This window comes from Cydia splendana, chromosome 25 (genome assembly GCF_910591565.1).
Source record: "Cydia splendana chromosome 25, ilCydSple1.2, whole genome shotgun sequence".
NCBI lineage: Eukaryota > Metazoa > Arthropoda > Insecta > Lepidoptera > Tortricidae > Cydia > Cydia splendana.
The window spans coordinates 3,119,790-3,139,094 of record NC_085984.1 but is presented as its reverse complement, the minus strand read 5'-3'; the positions used below and the strand labels follow the sequence as shown (position 1 = coordinate 3,139,094).

At 36.0% G+C, this 19,305-nt stretch overlaps 1 protein-coding gene across 2 annotated transcripts in view; it reads right to left on the bottom strand.

Moving 5' to 3' along the window:
• LOC134802746 (serine proteinase stubble) overlaps positions 1–19,305 on the bottom strand; it is a 32,232-nt gene that overhangs the window by 4,904 nt on the left and 8,023 nt on the right. The window contains exons 2-4 of one of the 2 annotated variants that reach the window (XM_063775429.1): positions 9,382–9,561; positions 3,549–3,872; positions 950–1,127 (exon numbers count right to left, since the gene is read on the bottom strand). In XM_063775429.1, coding sequence (XP_063631499.1) covers positions 950–1,127; positions 3,549–3,872; positions 9,382–9,561 — 682 coding nt within the window. The remainder of the gene's footprint in view (positions 1–949; positions 1,128–3,548; positions 3,873–9,381; positions 9,562–19,305) is intronic. The other variant, XM_063775430.1, reaches the window with a different exon arrangement.

Below are 19,305 nucleotides of genomic sequence, written 5' to 3'. Positions count from 1 at the left end.
GTGAAAGTGACTGGTAATGATTACGTCATAAGTTAGGTATGTTTTGGTTTTGAGTATTGATTAAGTATATTAGGTGTTGTGAGTAACAATCTTTAATTTAGTAAGAAGGGAATGGAATGAATGATAAATGGATGGAACACACATAGGTAAAATAGTGTGGAAATGTGAATTATAAATTCGAAATTTTAGCAATCGGAAAAATGAAGAAAAATGGTTACAATAGGGAATATTACGCAAAACTCTGCGTAGGGAACGTCACTTGCTCAATCACATGGCCTACCGTGAAACACGACAATCGAAAGTTCGGTTTCTGCCTCCTTATCACACTTGCTTATTCGATCGATAGAGAGGCAGATAACGAAATTTCGATTTACGCGGTAGGCCACCTCTAAACAAACCGCCTTGGTGCATCAATGTCATAGTGAAAACTTGTCAAAAAACTGTTTAAAACTTGTGAAAAAACTCTATGGTTTACTAAACAAATTAGTGCTGCACTCTGGCGGCAGAACATTGCAGTAAGGGAGTACCCTATTGTGAAAATATTATCATAGAAATTTGACATTAATAATGCTACAGAATAAATAATAGTACTACCGTACAGAAAGGAAACTTCCTACAAAACCGAAGTTTGACAACGATTCAGGGTCGAATCATGATATCCCTTTCTAACTTATGGCATTATACTTTTCGACTATTTAGGGTTGTCAAAATACAAGTAATTATCTTATCTGTGGTGGTGTGGAGTAATAATTGCTCGGAGCAATGCTGAGCCGAACGGTGCCGAGTTTGCCCGAAGTGAGGAGTTTCGCACCCCTGATAATGCCACTGCGTCACTTTGTCATTGCAAATGCCATGCAGAGTTGATCTTGATTCTGAGTACTTGATCAGGCTTCAGTCGTATAATTTTGTTAATTTTCTAAACTTAGCAATTTTTTTGGTTTTTACTTACGTAGCAACACAGTGCGCCGCAGTGATGACCCATCGGTCCGAAATAAGGGCGCCTCCACACGCCAGCTTCTTGCTAAGGAAACCCGACTTGATGAGGGCCGCTTGCCACGGGTGCGAACCGAAACCCGTCGAGTGCCCGCCGACGATCCGGTTGGAGCGTGTGAAGTGCTCGCCGCAACCTGGAATGTGTGCGGGGTCCTTTAGTACATAGGACTCACGGCGCGAGTCGGGAAATGAATTAGACATCCACTAGATATGAAATAGTAACTATATGTGACGTTCCACGATAAAAGGTACCCTATGGCGGTTGGCGCTTACGCTATTATTAACGCCGCTCCAATATTATTGCGGCCATAAGGTACCTTTCTTCTTCGTTTAGAAAGATAAAGAGATACAGATGTATATTCGAATTTAAACTGTTGTGAGACATACTAACATTGAATAATTTTACGGTTTAGACTCACTAAACTAAAAACAGATGTATATTGTTTTCCATCGTATTTTCTCGGAAACTTTCGTATTTATAAACTGGAATAAATGTCATATAATAAGAAAAAGTGACGTTCGTATTTGTCATGCTACTTCAGTCAACCTCAGTACTTTTTGTACCGAGACTGACTGAAATAGCAAGACACGTGTACGTTTCCGTGAAAATACGACGGAAAATAATTAGGCACTAGATCTTGTACAAGATTTTTATATATTTCATAATGGCAAGTATGAGAGACAATATTTTTAAAGATGTCATAATGAGACAGAAAATACAGAGAGTAAACAATATTGCAAAATTATACTTTATGTGAAAGTATATTGAGGTTTTTATAGGTGTGGGTAGCGTAAAGTATAAGTATATTCGTGATATGTTTGTGTGTTTTGAGTGCAAAATGTAAAATTTTAAATATTTCCACTTTCGTGATAGATGATAGCATTTTGTAAACATTCATGAAATTGTGCTTGAACTAACTTATGTTCATACAAAACATGACGATGCCATCATCTAATACGACTCATTTCCTACGAGCTAAAAGAAATACTCCAAGGTACAGTAGGTACTGAGCAAAAAGAATAGATAGTATAGAGGGGTCCTGTCATTGTAAATTTTGTAGTCACTGTAAATTTACTGCCATCTACCGACACACGACTAAAACTCAAAATGAAAACGTATAAAGTTATCAAAAAATGTATATATATGGATAAATGATTTTATTATTTTTATATCATTTTGATCCATGTTCATTCACTGATATAGCTATGTGTTAAAATTGTTAAATATGAAACGGTGTCGTCACGCCATCTAGCCGAGGATAGGTTAAAGGTGTGTGCGCCATCTATTCGAGAATGACTTTTGCTTGAATTCCGAGGCACGTTTTTTCCTTAGACTTTATTCGTCTTATACGAAGTTACATATGTCTTTGGTACTGAGTATACCTAACTCTAAATAAATAACACCCTACATAAAATAAACAAAAGAAAAAGTGGTACTCCGTGCATTCTATGAAACACATTTAATTATTATCAAAATTAATATATTAATTACAAAATACAAGCAACCAACAACACTTAAACAAGCTTTCTAAGTTTACTCCAGGTAATATTTTTTATAAATATTTTTTTTAACAAATTTTATTACAAAATAAAAAATATTACCAGTACCCTGGAATAGAATTGACAGAAAAGCGTGCTAAAAACAAAAATGTGCATACATAGCGCGAACCGGACTCCAAAAAAATCAATATAATTTGTAACAAGCAGAAACGTCTGCGAACGATGCTATTAAGCTTAGAATAAATGTAAAAGTGGAAAAGCCACTGGTATTTCCACTTTTATATTTATTCTAAGTCCAAAAAAATCTTTCAAAAGTCAACCGTTGGTCCAAATAAAGGTTGACTCACGCTAGACCGGGCCGAGCCCGGGCCGAGGCGTCCGTCCAACATGTCATCTTCTATGACGGCTGATCGGTGATCACGTGGTGCTTTCCATAGAAAACGAAGCGCCGGAACCTCCGGCCCGGCCCCGGCCCGGTCTAGCGTGATCCTTTAACCGTCAGTGCATGTGCAATTGTGCATTCATCTTATGTGCTACAAATAAAAAGGTGTGTGATGATTATGAAAACGCAGTGCTGAAGGTGAAGCGAGAAAGAAAATGGCGAGTCGACTCAAGTGTTTTGCTTTGATAAGTAAAAAAATATTAATTTCAATGTCAACAAAAAACATCAAATAAATAAGTATAAAAATATTGGAAAAAAATTCTTTGCATAATTTTTTATTATTTTTTAATTTTCTAATATAATGTACTGTATTATAAAACTTGCGTCATAAATTTTATCTTTTTAGTAAAATTTAAAATGAGAAATATCAGAATTTTTTACTTGTTGAATACACGAATTTACCTATAAAAATGTGGATAATTTTTTTTTAAGGTGCTATTTTTATTAAGTGCTGATAATTGAAGTAATTGCATACTCGTAATCATGTTATAATCCTGAATCGTCAACAAAGATGAACGAAAAACTGTAACAAAAAAAACTAAACACTTTTGCCCAAACTAAACACTTTTGAGCAAACCCGCCACCAAAAAAACCAAAAAACCCAAAATCTCACCCGGATAACTAGGTCTCGTGTGTTCATTCGTCACTACGGGCACATAATCATCATCACCAAAATACGGCTTCGTCGTACTCTCGTGATACGAAGGCTTCACGTGAAAATAGTGGTTTTGGTCTGTGTCCCACGGTTTTTCTGTGTCCCAGGGTTTTTGGTCCCATTTGTCGGGTTTCTGGGTCTCCCAGGGTTTTTGGGTGTCCCATTTGTCGGGTCTGTGGGGTTTGTGGTGGTCTGTGTACACGATGACGGGGTCCTCGAACTGATTTGTGTTTTGGTAGTCGATTTCGTGGGGGAATGTTCCGATGAGTTCGATTAGGTCACCTGTGGTTAATGGTTATGATTGTAGTGTGCTGTGTTAGGTCAGGGACCGGCAAACCCCAGCTTTTTGTAGATACGATACGCTCTTCAAGACACCCAATTTTTTTTTTAATTAGAGGGCTTCAATCGCTTTAAAACCATATTTATGGCTCTTGGACATTCCTAAAACTTGTGATTTCTAATGCACTTCTCTTTAAAAGTTTGCCAATCCCTGTGTTAGGTTGTAAGTCACTGTGAAGCGCTGTGGGCGCCATTATGTTATTGACAAGTATACATGAATGATTAATATAGTTTGTCAAAGGACAGTCTCATTTCAAACATAGACAGAGAGAATCATACTATCTTTGTCTTACACTAGTATTAGAACCCAAAAGAAAAGGACGAGTTTAGTTTTATTTGTTCTTATTTACTGACAATTTGGTTTGACCAAATATACTTAAGCCTAGAGATTATGAATAGACAGTTTTACGTTTTATTTCCATTATGTCAGTTTGTAACGTATCTCAACTGAATGTAGTTTTTTACGCTTTCAGTATGTTCAAAATACTATCTATTACATGTACAAGTGTCTATATGCATATGCATATTTGTCTCCCCTCCCCACACCGCCCGGACGGATACGGATACTACTTACTACTCGCCGGACGTTTTAACATCACCGTCAACCCGCAACCCGAACATTGGTCCTTCGAACCGGATACTCTTTGTACGGATAATATATTTTCATTTCTCATGCTCTGAAAGAGGGTCATTGTTGTTCTAAAAGGTATGCAGAAAATGATACGTTTCTGCACTAGAGCATTTTAGGTTCCAAGTACGTTTTTATTAATTTTTTTTCCATAAGCAATTGAAATTTGGGTATAAATGGATTTTTTATACAATTTCCATTCTGATATTTGACTAACTAATAACGATACTTTTGCTTAAACTGTTAATTGAAAGTACCCTCAAAAAAACTATAAAAATTAATACTTAGTCACGTTTATAAAAAAACACATGCATTTTAATTTCCTCATATTCGAAACGAAAAGTAGAGTGTTTAACTCGGGTGAAAGGCAGCATTTCAGCCTCGGACTATTGGCGCTCACTGCGTTCGAGCGCCAAACTACCTAGGCAGAAATTAGTGCCTTTCATCCCTTGGTTAACAATCTACTATTTCTTATCTCTCTATTGCTCTGTTTTAACTTTAACACTGATAGTATAGTTTAGATAAGTTTGTATCGTAATAGTACAGTCAGCGGCAGAAGTTGCTAAGCGGGTGTTCAAAATCACCTTGACACGCTCTTATTCTCTTAACAATAAAGTCGCGACAAGATCATTTTGAACACCTCGCTCGCTCAGCAACTTCTGCTGCTGATTGTACGCACGACTTGAGTCCACGTAACCAAAAGTGTTAACATGCTAAACAGTTAAACACGCTAATTAAATAATTAAGCAATAAACATACTTATCGGAACTTATTGGTGAACGAGTAACGTAACGTTACGTGAACGGGAAACGCGTTACTTGACTTATTCAAGAGCAACGCAATCGTTACGGTTCGTTATGCTAGTTTCCTGACTGTGACTGAGCTACGCGTCCTCGCACATCTCTGTTCGAAACGCAGCCTAACTCCCAACACTGTCTGAATAATTGCACTAACTTACAACACAGTCTGAGTAATAGCTTAGTAAGATACACGGAACAATAAAGCTGTCTAGCACGCTCCACTGGAGCACTTTCACTCAGTTTCACTGCTCGAGGCTCGGGAGACGGGAATATATTCTAATAGCTTTGCTGCGTCCGCCACGTATATATTATATGTGTTATTTGTGTAGGTCTTATAAATTATTTGACTACTACTAACTGGTTAACTTTAACCATGGACAAAGAGAATAGAGTGTATAGAGGCGGATTGTTAAAGTAAATTATGCAGCCACTGTAAATTTACTGCCATCTTTCGACAGAAGATTGAAACTTTTAGAACGCCATTTGACTTTGATCCTTATTCTTTCACTGATATGTGTTAACTTGTTAAATATTAATATTAACGCCATCTACTCGACTGTAGGCCAGCCTACTCTCGAGTAGATGGCGTTAATATTCTCTTTGCTGCTAAGTTGTTAACTTTAACCATGGAGGAGTTTTGGCCGAAGGGTGTCAAGTTCCGGCGGTTCCGCGGCTGGCTCCCTGACACTGTGGGGTTGCGAAGTGTATTGCAGTTATAATTGTGTATTTTTAATTTTAAGATATATTTTATAATCATATGTAAAATTGTGTGTATTTAATTTTAAGATATATTTTATAAAAATTCGATCAGGATCCTTATTACACATAGACAAGATGTTAAAATATTGACACTATGTTTAAAGCGGACCTTTCGCGAAGCGGTCGTTAAGTTTAGTCGATTCATATTCAATTTGAAACTAAAACTCGCAAATTATAAGAGTCTTCTTACGCGAAAGTAAACAAAGAGTTGCGTAATGGGTCGAATTAGTGCCCGGAAGGTAACGCGGTGTTTACCGGCCCGTGAATTTTGTCGGTCCAAGTTAGAAGCTAAAGCGAGACACGTTACTTTGAAAAACTACAGTTTGCTGCAGGTTGATGGAACTTCTATTGTATTGTTGTATTTATTAAATAATCAAATTCATTTGTTTTAACGAACTGAGGTTCAAAACACCGGACAGTGCGAGTCGGACTAAATTTTTGGACTCAATCCCTGTACACAAGGAACATCAACTTTTAAAAAAAATGTTGGCGTCTCGTAGCAATTCAATTTTCCACCCCAAATTTGTAAAAAGCAACATATTTAGTTTTCATCACACTTGCTCGATAAAGCTCTTATTTCATGCAGGTGGTACTGAAGGACAAAGGCCTATATTGTTCCCGCGGGAGTTATGAACTCTGAAAAAAAAAACGGCAATAACTCACTCGTGAGTTATAGCTATACGAGTATAAATGAGCTTTACTTTGAAAATACTGACGTTTATACATTATTGTTTTGTTTATGTTTAAAACTATGTAATTTGTAATAGCCGTTTAATAGTAGATTGTACAACAAGGGCATAAAGTGACCCATTTATACCCGAGGCAATAGTAGACGAGGGTAAAAATGGACATTTATGCCCTTGTTGTACACTCTGCTTTTCACTTCGATTGCGAGGAAAATAAAATTATATTTTTCACGGCAATTTACACCACGAAATTGTCGTAAAGCGAAAGAACATAATACATAACCAATTCCCGCCAACTAACTTGTTAATTTTTTTTTAATTTTCAACATGTGATCAGAGTTTCAGATGCTTGGTTTTCTGCCAACTCAAACATTTCGGAGCATTTTTGAACGATAATCGACTCCTATTTTATGTGATTTACTAAATTTAATGACAGAAAATACGGATTTCTAATAAATTGTAGCAAAAATAAAATAATATAACAAGTTTTGTCATCTACACAATTTTATTGCTCAGTAAAATTGTGCAATATGTTTTAACTGTTTGGCTGTTGAGACCGATTACCTTAGTCTTAGAAGAAAATTTTACTTTTATGCTCTAGAGCATAAAATGTGATTTTATGTCGTCTACGCACGACATAAAGATGCACTTTTTGAGCATGAGAAGTGAAAAATATTTTTACTAGATTTTCAATTGTGGCTGAATGTCGATAGGTCTGTGCCTTCGATGCCTAAACTGCCAAAAAAATTGATAATGGCGGACGAATTTTTGAAATGTCACCGTATTTAAGAATAATTTCGCTTAAAGTTTAATTTTTTCTTCGTAAGTGTGATGAAAAACATCGTGTGTAACTCAAGGGGTAAGAATATTATTACTCGAGTCTTTAATTCACTCCAGCCTGCGGCTTTCGTGAATATATAGACTCTCGTACAATATTTCAATTACCGGGGGCAAAAAGAATAGATAGTATAGAGGGGTCCTGTCATTGTAAATTTTGTAGTCACTGTAAATTTACTGCCATCTATCGACATACGACTAAAACTCAAAATGAAAACGTATAAAGTTATCAAAAAATGTATATATATGGATAAATGATTTTATTATTTTTATATCATTTTGATCCATGTTCATTCACTGATATCTATGTGTTAAAATTGTTAAATATGAAACGGTGTCGTCACGCCATCTAGCCGAGGATAGGCTAAAGGTGTGTGCGCCATCTATTCGAGAATGACTTTTGCTTCAATTCCGAGGCACGTTTTTTCCTTAGACTTTATTCGTCTTTGCCGGGGGGTAACGTAGCACAATGTACTATAAATAATTATCACAAACTATTGACTCACGAACACGCTAACTCTCTTAACTTACGCCACAAGAAAGCACTCATTCTCGTTCTTATATTTACTATACACCTATTGTGTGCAAATGTCCCCATATTGCGACACAATGCTTTGCACATCACGTGTCATGTGACATAAGATTTGGTGAATCTCTTTAATCTGTGCCCTCATTTTTAGAACAATAGGGCATGATTTCTGCCCCTGGCCTCTATTTCACGAACTTTAAGTCGAATTTGAATTGTCAAACAACAATTGACAACTGTTTTTGGCATTAATCAGTATGGAAAACGTCTACCTAATCACTTAATATTTGTGTAATTAAATATTAAGTGATTAGGTAGACCTTTTCCATAACTGATTAATGCCAAAAACGGGTCTACCGCGATATAATTTCATTGTTTTTACCTCAAATTTCGACTCGGAATTTCGAGTTGGAATTTGAGGTTTAATAAGTGATTAGGTAGACCTTTTCCATAACTGATTAATCACGGTAGACCCGTTTGTGTATTAAATATGTGTATGAAACGCGAGAGTTTAAAGTGTTATAATGTCTTAATATGTAGAAGGCATATTATTTACGAATACTTAAAGTGTGTTTCATGTCTCTTCATTGACAAAAACGACATTTAGCGCTTTAGTATTGTTATGTTATATTATTATAGTATTTTATACAATCGTGATATAATACAGATTTTTTCATTTCTTAGTAAGGTACGAGATTGAAAAGCTTGATTAAGTATATCACTATTGTATAAAATACTTTTTCTACGATTCATTTAAAATAATACTTTTTTTTACTATAAAACCTAAATAATTAATGAAAATTGGTAAGTGTCTCAGTAGACAAAAATAGTCCCGCGTTTATGTCTTTTCTACGGGAGCGCGGCGGCACGTGATTGGTCAAATTCTTTTATAGTTGACTACAGCGTATCGAAATGAATATTATAGTTGAGTTGGGAGTCCATACATGAAGAGCGCGCAATTTTATTATACACTGATTTAAACTTTCACGAATTTTGAACATTATTAAATTGCACAATATGGGACTGAATCGCGTACTCAGTCTTCTCCGAGACCACGGGGACAACGCCGTCATCGAAACGTCGGAGGTGAATCTTAAAACTTAAATACGCGATTAAGTCCCGTTGTGCAATTTAATAATTTTATTATAGTTTGGTATACAAAATCTTAATTCAACCATTACAGTCGATGTAGAAAAAACACTTTTTAAAAACTTACTAGCATTATGAATGGTAGGAGCGACCTCCGCAGGCCGTTCAGTGGTCTCTCTGTCCACGCAGCAGGCCCATATCATGCCCCCAGAGCAGAGGTCCATGGGTTTTCCGCCCCCCAGGACGCAGGAGATGCTGAGGCCACAGGGGTACCGCGAGCCTCGGTAGCGGCATGTTTGGGGGATCACTGGAAAGAGAAAATAAGGACTATAAAAAAATTATAAAAAAAAAAGATCCGGCCGATTTCGACCGTTGGCGACCACTTCGACTCTTAGTTATAGTCTGACAAGTTATTTTAGAAAATTATTGAGGGCGTCACTTCCTACATAACTGTTACATTTTTGACGTATAGGTATATAAACATGGCAACAATTTAGTATGGATTTTTTTTGTTCCATTTTATTTTATTTCTACTATTTTATGTCGCGCTATAGCTCGGCGCTCGTGCGCATAAGATGGCTGACGTAGCCGATATTCGACGTGAACCCCCGAGTACATTAGGACTCGTGAGGACACCAGCCACATAGTAAAGTATAAGTATGTGATAGTAGTATAAAATCAAAGATATATACAGTACGAGTATGTATGTTCTGTACAACTGTAGGTATAGGTACAACATAAAGTGTTAGTGCGATCTGTTTTCCCGAGTTTCACTCATTCGTATAAATAAAATGCCTGTCGTTTTGTCGACACAGACATTTAATATTTTAGTTCATTTCACTTGAAATATTCGCTGTCAACGGGAAAACTTGGTAGCTCAGTTGTATGTTAGTGATCACGAGTTAAAGCCACACCCGAAATGGTGACATTTTTCCACATTTCCACAGTTTTTTAGTAAACGCTACAAATTTGTGCAAATTGCAGAAAATTCCAATAATTGGACATGTTTTCGAAAATTTCACAAAGGAAACTTTCATTTAAGAAATGGAAATTTTCGACTCTTATAAAAAAATATGAGAAATTTCCGATATTTATCCAAGTGGAAATTTAGTTTTTATTTAGTGGAAATTTCACAATTTCGGAAATTTTCAGACGATTCAATAATTAATACCATTACTTAGAAGCTGACAAGTTCAAGCTCCATCAAGCATAAAATATGCCTATAACTTCATTATCCTATAATTTGCATGATCTATAGATCATACATCATAATACTCTCGCCCGTGCGCGCGACAGTGAAACGATCGAGGGTCGTTCACCGCCATATTGATCTATAGATCATTGCGTGCGCATAGCGTTACGTGATTTAAGTAATAATGGTTATGGTCGATTCCTGTTTTATTAGTAAACATATGTCTTAATACTGAGTATGAGTTTACTATACTCTGTATCTTTAGGTATTTAAATAAAAGTAAACAAAATCTACCCTAAAATGGCTCGTTAAGCCAGTCGAGGGTAGATGAAAACATTACATGATCAAATAATGTAGGTTAAAGTCAGGTCGTTCAGTGACAGATCCAGGCGGTTTTGTATCTGGTTGGTTAAGGTGGTTCTCCTTATGCGAATTTCATACAATTTTATTGGTCAATTTTCTCTTAATACGTAGATTTACAGCACTTACAACCTTGATGTTTAGGTAGTGCATAATCGTCTGTCGTCGCCAAGTTAAAAATAATGACCAATTATTCAATATTTTTAATTAAAAACCATTTGAAAAATGCGAAGATTTTAGTTAAGCGCTTGTTTGTGTGAGTGATCTTTACACTATCCATGTAAAACAAGATGGCGAGATTCAGTTTAATAATAACCAACATAGATGTCACTTTAACACAGGTGACCTAACTAAGTAGTGTCTAATTTACTCAATAGATGGTAATAACGTAAGGGTATATAATTCACAAAATATGTTGTAATAGTTTAGCTTACAAACCATTTCCGTTAAAATTTGATCCCTACATTAGTACATGTAACTACCTAATCGGAGGTCAGGCCAGATTTGCTTTCTAAGGGTTTCTAGGAATTTTCGTTAATCAATTATCAGTTCAAAACTGGGATTGGTAGTAAGGTGATAATTTTTCAATGATTTTAAATAAAAATTATATATTCATAAATTATAAATGAATTTTCATTGATTTTACAAATTTATAAGATCATAACATTTATAATAAATTATTATTAAGTCCGCGAGAGTGTGAAGGGTACTTATTCCATAGATAAGCTGTGCGTTTTTCTGCATACGTTTTTTTAAACTACCTACCTACCGCTCTATTTTTTTCCCGTTCACCGTAAATTAGACTATTGTACGCAAGAGTATTGTGGTTGTGGTTTACTCGCTGGATTTATTTATACGGACGCCTAAACTAAAACTCATTAACAGGCTTTTATTAGGTCGACCTGTATGTAACTAACTATGTACTTAATGGAATCTAAGGTAACTAATTTAACCATCTTCCAAGGATTGTAGCGTCATGAAAATTGGCAGCTGTATGTAGTTCTGATGACAATACAATAATATGGTACTGTCGAACTGATCTGATGATGGAGACAGGAGGTGGCCATAGGAACTCTCGACCTGTATGTAACTAACTATGTAATGGAATCTAAGGTAACTAATTTAACCATCTTCCAAGGATCGTAGCGTCATGAAAATTTACAGCTGTATGTAGTTCTGCGGGCTCAGCACGGTTCCATTTTTATCGACTATCACTATGCGCGTCCCTTTCGCACTTACATACTTGTTAGAACGTGACAGGCATGGTGACAAGGGATAAAAACACGACCGTGCTAAGCCGCCTGATGACAATACAATAATATGGTACTGTCGAACTGATCTGATGATGGAGACAGGAGGTGGCCATAGGAACTCTGTGATGAAACAACGCAACCTAATTGTGTTAGGGGTTTTTAGAATTTATAATGAGTATTAGTTGTCTGTCGTAAGAAAAGTATAGTCAGCGATAAAAGCTTGTACCAAAAATGAAATTTTTGCCATAAACTTATTTTACATTTTCGGTAAGTACCTAATACATGTCAAGTCATTACGGTAATTAGTTTCTACGTAAGCATTTTTTGTCTTCGGTACCTACCTGCTCTGCTATTATTATTATTATTTTAAAAAGTTTAAGAGAACATGTCGACATTCGTACTTTTTTGGAAAGCTGAGGAACTCATTTCTGTATTTTGTACGCAAAGTGTCATACTTTTTTTTAAAGTAATGCCTTAAAATGTTACAAAGTTTGGGGAAAATTACAAAAACATTGTGACTTCAAATCCTTTTTTTTTGAAAATTTTGGAAAGTTTTGGCAATTCTTTTTTATTTCACGTAATCAGTAGTTTATTGGCTATTAGGTGAATGTTTTTTTACGTCCAAATTTGAGTAGTTTTTTCACAATTACCACTTTTTAGTCGAAAGGCGGGTTTTGTAAACAAAAAACTAAAAACTCATATAACTTGAAAACCAATGAGTTTTGACCCCTGGTTGACTGGACTTAAATCATTTCAAATGACCCATAGAATAACCCCTTTCAAGGAATACGGCGAAGACTAAGACTCCGCTGTCCGTTTGATCGTCCGTCCGTCTTCCGTTGTCGTCCGACAGTTGAAATTTTCATACAAATTATGTATTTAATATTATAGGACATTTATAGGACATTTTTACACAAATTGACTAAGCCCCACGGTAAGCTCAAGAAGGCTTGTGTTGTGGGTACCTACTCAGACAACGATATATATAATATATAAATACTTAAATACGTAGAAAACAACCATGACTCAGGAACAAATATCTGTATCATCATACAAATAAATGCCCTTACCAGGATTCGAACCCGGGACCATCGGCTTCATAGGCAGGGTCACTACCCACTAGGCCAGACCACACCACCATTCCGGGTATTTCTGTTGCCGTTATAACAACAAATACTAAAAACAGAATATAATAAATACTTAAGTGGGTCCCATACAACAAACGTGATTCTTTTTCCGTTTTTTGCTTAAGGCCGGCGCCCCACTTCTGCGCACGCTACATCCACGGCCCACGTTTTAATACAAACCGTGGGCAAGCCCACGAAATTTTGTATATGGTCTAAGATCCCACATATATGGTCGACCTTCACCAATACGTCTGATGGATGAAACTTATATTTTATGAAAGAAAATATGTTCCAGAACATAAATAAATAGGGTTGCCTAAAGAAATATGGTCATGGCTATTTTTAATAAATTTTTGAAAAAACATTTTTTCGTCAAATTTCACCGATTTGTCTGACGATCGAGATAAGTTTCAATGGAAAGTATACAACTTGTACAACATAAATCAACTAGGTTGCCTATCTTTTTCCGATCACTATTATGTGGTTGCCGTGTTTAAAGAGGTGATTTTATATCGATAATTGCACTCATCTGTCTGAAGCTTGAATTATACATCAAAATGATGGTAATTTTATTGCAAATAGAATGGTATAGGGTTGCCTGCAAAAATCCGGTCAAAAATATGGGTTGCCAGGCTTTTAAATAAAATAAGAAGGAAGGACTTTTAGCGATAACTCATAAACGGCTTAACTAAGCAAGTTTGTTTTAATTTTATTTGAATGAGTTCTTTAGGCATGATTTTTTTCATATTTTTTGGACCAATGGTTCAAAAGTTAGAAGGAAAAGCCATTTTTTTTCTTTCTAAACGATTGTTTCCGAAATGATTCACTTTATCAAAAAATGTTGTTTATATACCCCTATTTATTTTGAATGGTCTATCCAACGACACCCCACACTATATGTTTGAAACGATAAAAAAATTGTCACACACATTTTGTTTCTTTCAAAGCGATTATTTCCGAAAATATTCACTTAATCAAAAAATGTTCTTCCAAAACCCCTATTAATTTTGGAAGACCTATCCAACGACACCCCACACCATAGGGTTGAAACGAAAAAAAAAATCCTCACATACATTTTGTTTCTTTCGAAGCGATTATTTCCTAAAATATTCACTTTAGCAAAAAAAAATTTTTGAAGAACCTTATTCATTTTAAAATTCATATCAAATGACATATCACAACATAGGTATCAACCGAAGAAAAATAAAAAAATGTATGTATCCATTTTTTTCGCTTCAATCCCATAGTGTGACATGTCGTTGGATAAATATGCAAACAATATAATATATATAAACAAAAAATATGAAAAAAATCATGAAAATAGTGCCTAAAAAACTCATTCAAATAAAATTAAAACAAACTTGATCAGTTAAGCCGTTTATGAGTTATCGATAAAGTCTTCCCTTCTTATTTTATTTAAAATCCTGGCAACCCTTATTTGTGACCGGATTTTCGCAGGCAACCCTATACCATTGTATTTGCAATAAAATTGCCATCATTTTGATGTATAATTCAAGCGTCAGATAGATGAGTGCAATTATCGATATAAAATCACCTCTTTAAACACGGCAACCACATAATAGTGACCGGAAAAAGATAGGCAACCTAGTTTATTTATGTTGTACAAGTTGTATACTTTCCATTGAAACTTATTTCGTTCGTCAGACAAATCGGTGAAATTTGACGAAAAAAATTTTTTTTTTAAAAGTTTATTAAAAATAGCCTTGACCATATTTCTTTAGGCAACCCTATTTACGGGTCATCCATTAATTACGTCACACGAATTTCTAGGTTTTTTTACCCCTCCCCCCCTCCTTGTCACACTTGGTCACATTTGGCAAACCCCTCCCCCCTGGTGTGACGTCACATCAACGAAATCGGCAAATATTTATTTAATATTTTATCAAAATATTTTTGACAAAAGAAATATTAGTAATTTTATAACCCAAAACTGATTAAGAAATAAAATTAAACGAATAAAAACGATTATCGTTTCTAAGACTTGTTATTTAAATGTATATTGGCGTATAAAATAATTTAAATAAATTTTCGGTTACTGATGAAGTTAAAGTGACGTCACAAAGTTTGTGACTCCTCCCCCTTGTCACAACATGTCACATTTTCTTGACCCCCTCCCTCCTCCTAAACGTGTGATGTAATTAATGGATGACCCCTTATTTATGTTCTGGAACATATTTTCTTTCATATTTTCATAGTTTCATCCGTCAGACAGGTTGGTGAAGGTCGACCATATATGTGGGATCTCCTACTAATAGGAACGTGGGTCGTGTACATAGCGTGCGCAGCAGTGGGGCGGCGGCCTAATGGTACGGAACCCTTCGTGCGCGAGTATAAATATGTATAGGAATATATAATATAATCGATAAACGTTTATGGTTTGTCACGATGTGTGACATTCGTATTTAATTCTTTATATTTTTTTGCACCTGGTCCTGTCCTGCAAACTGCATCATGCATATCTACTTCAGATTCTTTTTGACTAGGCTAGGCCGATCATCATTGTTTATTGTGTATTGCATTTCCATGTTGCTACATAAAGGTGTTACAATACAATTTCGAGTACAGTGACATGAACCCTGTAAGGGCACAGCAATTCTTATTCTAAAATAACAAATTAATTCTAGGCATGTCAAACAAATTAAAATAGGTAATAACAAACATTAAAATATATAATAATATGTACATACAGTCGACGTCAAAGATATGTTTACATGTTTGCACCTTACTCCCTTGTAATAAACCGAAAAATGTAAACATATCAAAGACGTCGACTGTACATAGAAAAATTCGCCCTTGCCGCCGTGACCTAGCAGAGGACGCTGGTTCGATTCCACCCCGGGGCACTGGAGGCCTTGGTCACTTTTTCTTAAGCCGCGACTCGATATCGCGCGGCGGCATTGCATTCGATAAGCATTGTTCGACCGCGGCAAATCTGTATTTTGGCTCGCGAGCCATTTTTGGCACCATCTTGAATTATAGCGCGGCAGCCGCGCGCGGCAAGCAATCCGACGATCGACCAGTTTGTACTCAGGAACCATGGACGTACGTCGTCGTGCAGCTGCCGCTTTAATAATTATTTATCATATTGTTCACAAGAAACCAAAACGGAAAGTTCGATGGTGGTAACAACATGGTGGTAACTAGTGGGAATAACCTCCAAGTTACATATGAATGCAAAATTTCAGCTCAATCGGAAATCGGGAAGTAACAGGCCTATTCGGATTTCGAGATAATCACAAGATCTTGCAACGATTTAGAGATCAACTAGATCTACATTAGATATCGACTAGATGTGACTTGGATATCTAAGTCATAACTTGTCGAAATCGTTCAAGAGGACCTCCAGAATCGCGGAAACGTCAAAGGTCATTGGGCGTTTTTGACCCGCTTTATGAACTTTCCCGTACAGAGACCAAACTAGTTTTAAAATAGAGAATTTAATCTCACTTTTTTAAATATGTAATTTTTTTTATGTATCAACCGGCAGAAAAAAGTTATTCAACAGTATGTGTACGAGATAGTGTTAGGGTCAGTTGCACCAAACTGTTCGTACCGTTAAAGAGTTCGCTAATTTTTGATGTATGGAAAGTTTCATAGTAAGGCGCCGGGGCGCGCCGGCTGACGTTGATCAGTCTGTCAAATGTGGTTGGTGCAACTGGCCCTTAGTGTTGTGTGTTGTTATTGGAAGAAATAGTATTCAAAACTATTACTGCTCGTGTATACAAGGCCATCGCACTACCGTCGGAAGGGTTTAGGCGGAGTATGTCACTTTCTTACGAGGTCACTTTCGAGCTAGGTCACTTTCTGAGGACGTCACTGTCTGAGGACGTCACATTCTGGGTTTGTCACTTTCTGTGGTCGTCACATTCTGAGTACGTCACTTTCTGAGAACGCCACTTTCTGAAGACGTCACATTCGGAGTTCGTCACTTTCTGAGTACGTCACTTTTTTAGCATGCACGTGCACCGTGCGCCTGCACGAACAATGGATACCAGAAATTATATTAGCGGTACGGTATAAGGCCACTTTTATGTATGACATACAGAATGTTTTTTCAGTGACCATTGAAGGGAAATACGAATCTATAGACGATAACAGGAAACTGTCGTTGCCGTTTGGATTCAGACGCCCGTTATCCTCTATAGATTCATATTTTCCTTCAATGGCGACTGAAAAAACAACCTGTATATGTCATACATAAAAGCGGCCGTATGCCGTACAGCTGATTGCTGGTATCCATTGTTCGTGCAAGTATACGCTTAAATCTTAGTATAAAAAAGTGTGTGTGTTTAAAGCTTGCATTAGGTTAGGTAGGTACTTTCCCCTAAACTAAAACATGAATATTTCAGTTCTGCATTGAAATTTAACTTTGTGTCCATGCACATTTTTGGGCTCATTCTACACCGTCAGCATTCCGTACTACCACTTAAAAAAATGTCCCGAGATGTCCGTTCCATTACGTCACGTTTTAGTACTTCACTTGTACGTGTTTGACGCACGGACGTAGAGAGTAAACTGGATAGTGTACACTGGCCAAAAAGTGTGTCCACATGAGAGGTCAAACCTGAGCCCTCCATCTCTTTCTAATTAGGGTGACCATAAGTCATATGAATGTGGGATATTAGCATAAGATGGAATGTATAGTTTGGCCAGGATCTTTTCTCATTCGTGCATAATCAGAGAGAATCATACTGTATTTACCCTATGCTAGTATAATTGCCCCAGAAAAGAGATGGATATAGTTTTTTTCTCTTCTGTAAAACGCTTCACACAACCTTACTTAATTTAGTCGTTATAAAGCTTTTAGTCGTTATAAAAGCTGTTACAGATGGGATGGGCGTATTGGATCGCGATCAATGCGATCGTGGTTTATTGTGAGGAAGGTGGTCCGCCGTACGTCCATCGTACGTATTGGGTGAAAACCAGCGTAGTGTCTTACAGACACTGCTTATGCTGAGCGGCATCCTATTTGGTGTATGTTTACTGTATTGTTAACTTTATGGTGTACTTACCGTAATGTAGGTATGTTTTTGTACGCCAAATAAATATTTTCTATTTCTATCAAAGACAGCTATAAGAGAGAGCGAGACAAATATCTAGGGTCGGGTAAAACGTTGTAGTTGTACTTGGTAATTCGCAAATCGTATCGATTAAAAACGCTGCCTTCGGTCGTGTTTTAATTTATCACCACTCGTTGCGAATTTAATTCCTACTTTCAACACTTGCAACGCAAATAAATTTATATTATTACTATGCCCACTGGTTATCGATACTAGTCATTTTGTGAAGCCCTAGCGTAGCGTAACAATTTATGTTTTTACACGAAATTATCTTGATTATTGACTAAAATGATAAAATATTAGCACACGACGAAATAAAAACTTACATTTAACTGTGTAAACCGGCATTCTACACTATTTATGCTCTTCATAATTCATAATTTAACAAAATACCTATCACTATCAATATCATACTCATGGTGTGTTCATATACGTGATGACTTCCCTTTTGCATACTTTAGCTATTCTTTAAGCGTTAGCGTCATCGTAGATCTGTAATTGAAACAACATTTTCAAATTTGCCGCTTTTGTATACTGACGGAAATGTCGGCCCAACCTATATAGAATCGATTACATATATATAAATAGTTAGAATTAACGTTCCAGTAATTAAATACTATGTATAAAAATATGAGTCTGTAATGTCCAATCTGTAATGTAAGGACTTCGGATTTAATTTTTGGCAATTATGTAGCTCTCATTACGTGAACCGAATAATTAAACATGCCAAAATAAGTATATCTTTATTTATTTATTAGTATACTATTTAGGTAAAGTTATTTTTACATTAAGTAGGAAATAACAATTTTGTAAGACCGATCCAAATCGTACCGACATCATGGTGACCCTAATCGTCATCAAGTTGGGGATACCAATTAATATTCAAAGTTACTACAATTTCTACCATATTCAATTTACTGTTTTTTTTGTTGCGCACATGCTTGGCTTAATCAGTTAATAATATTAACATCATAATAATTAACAAATTACTTAAAAGATATCAGAACTGTAATTAGAATATAGCACTAAAATAGTATA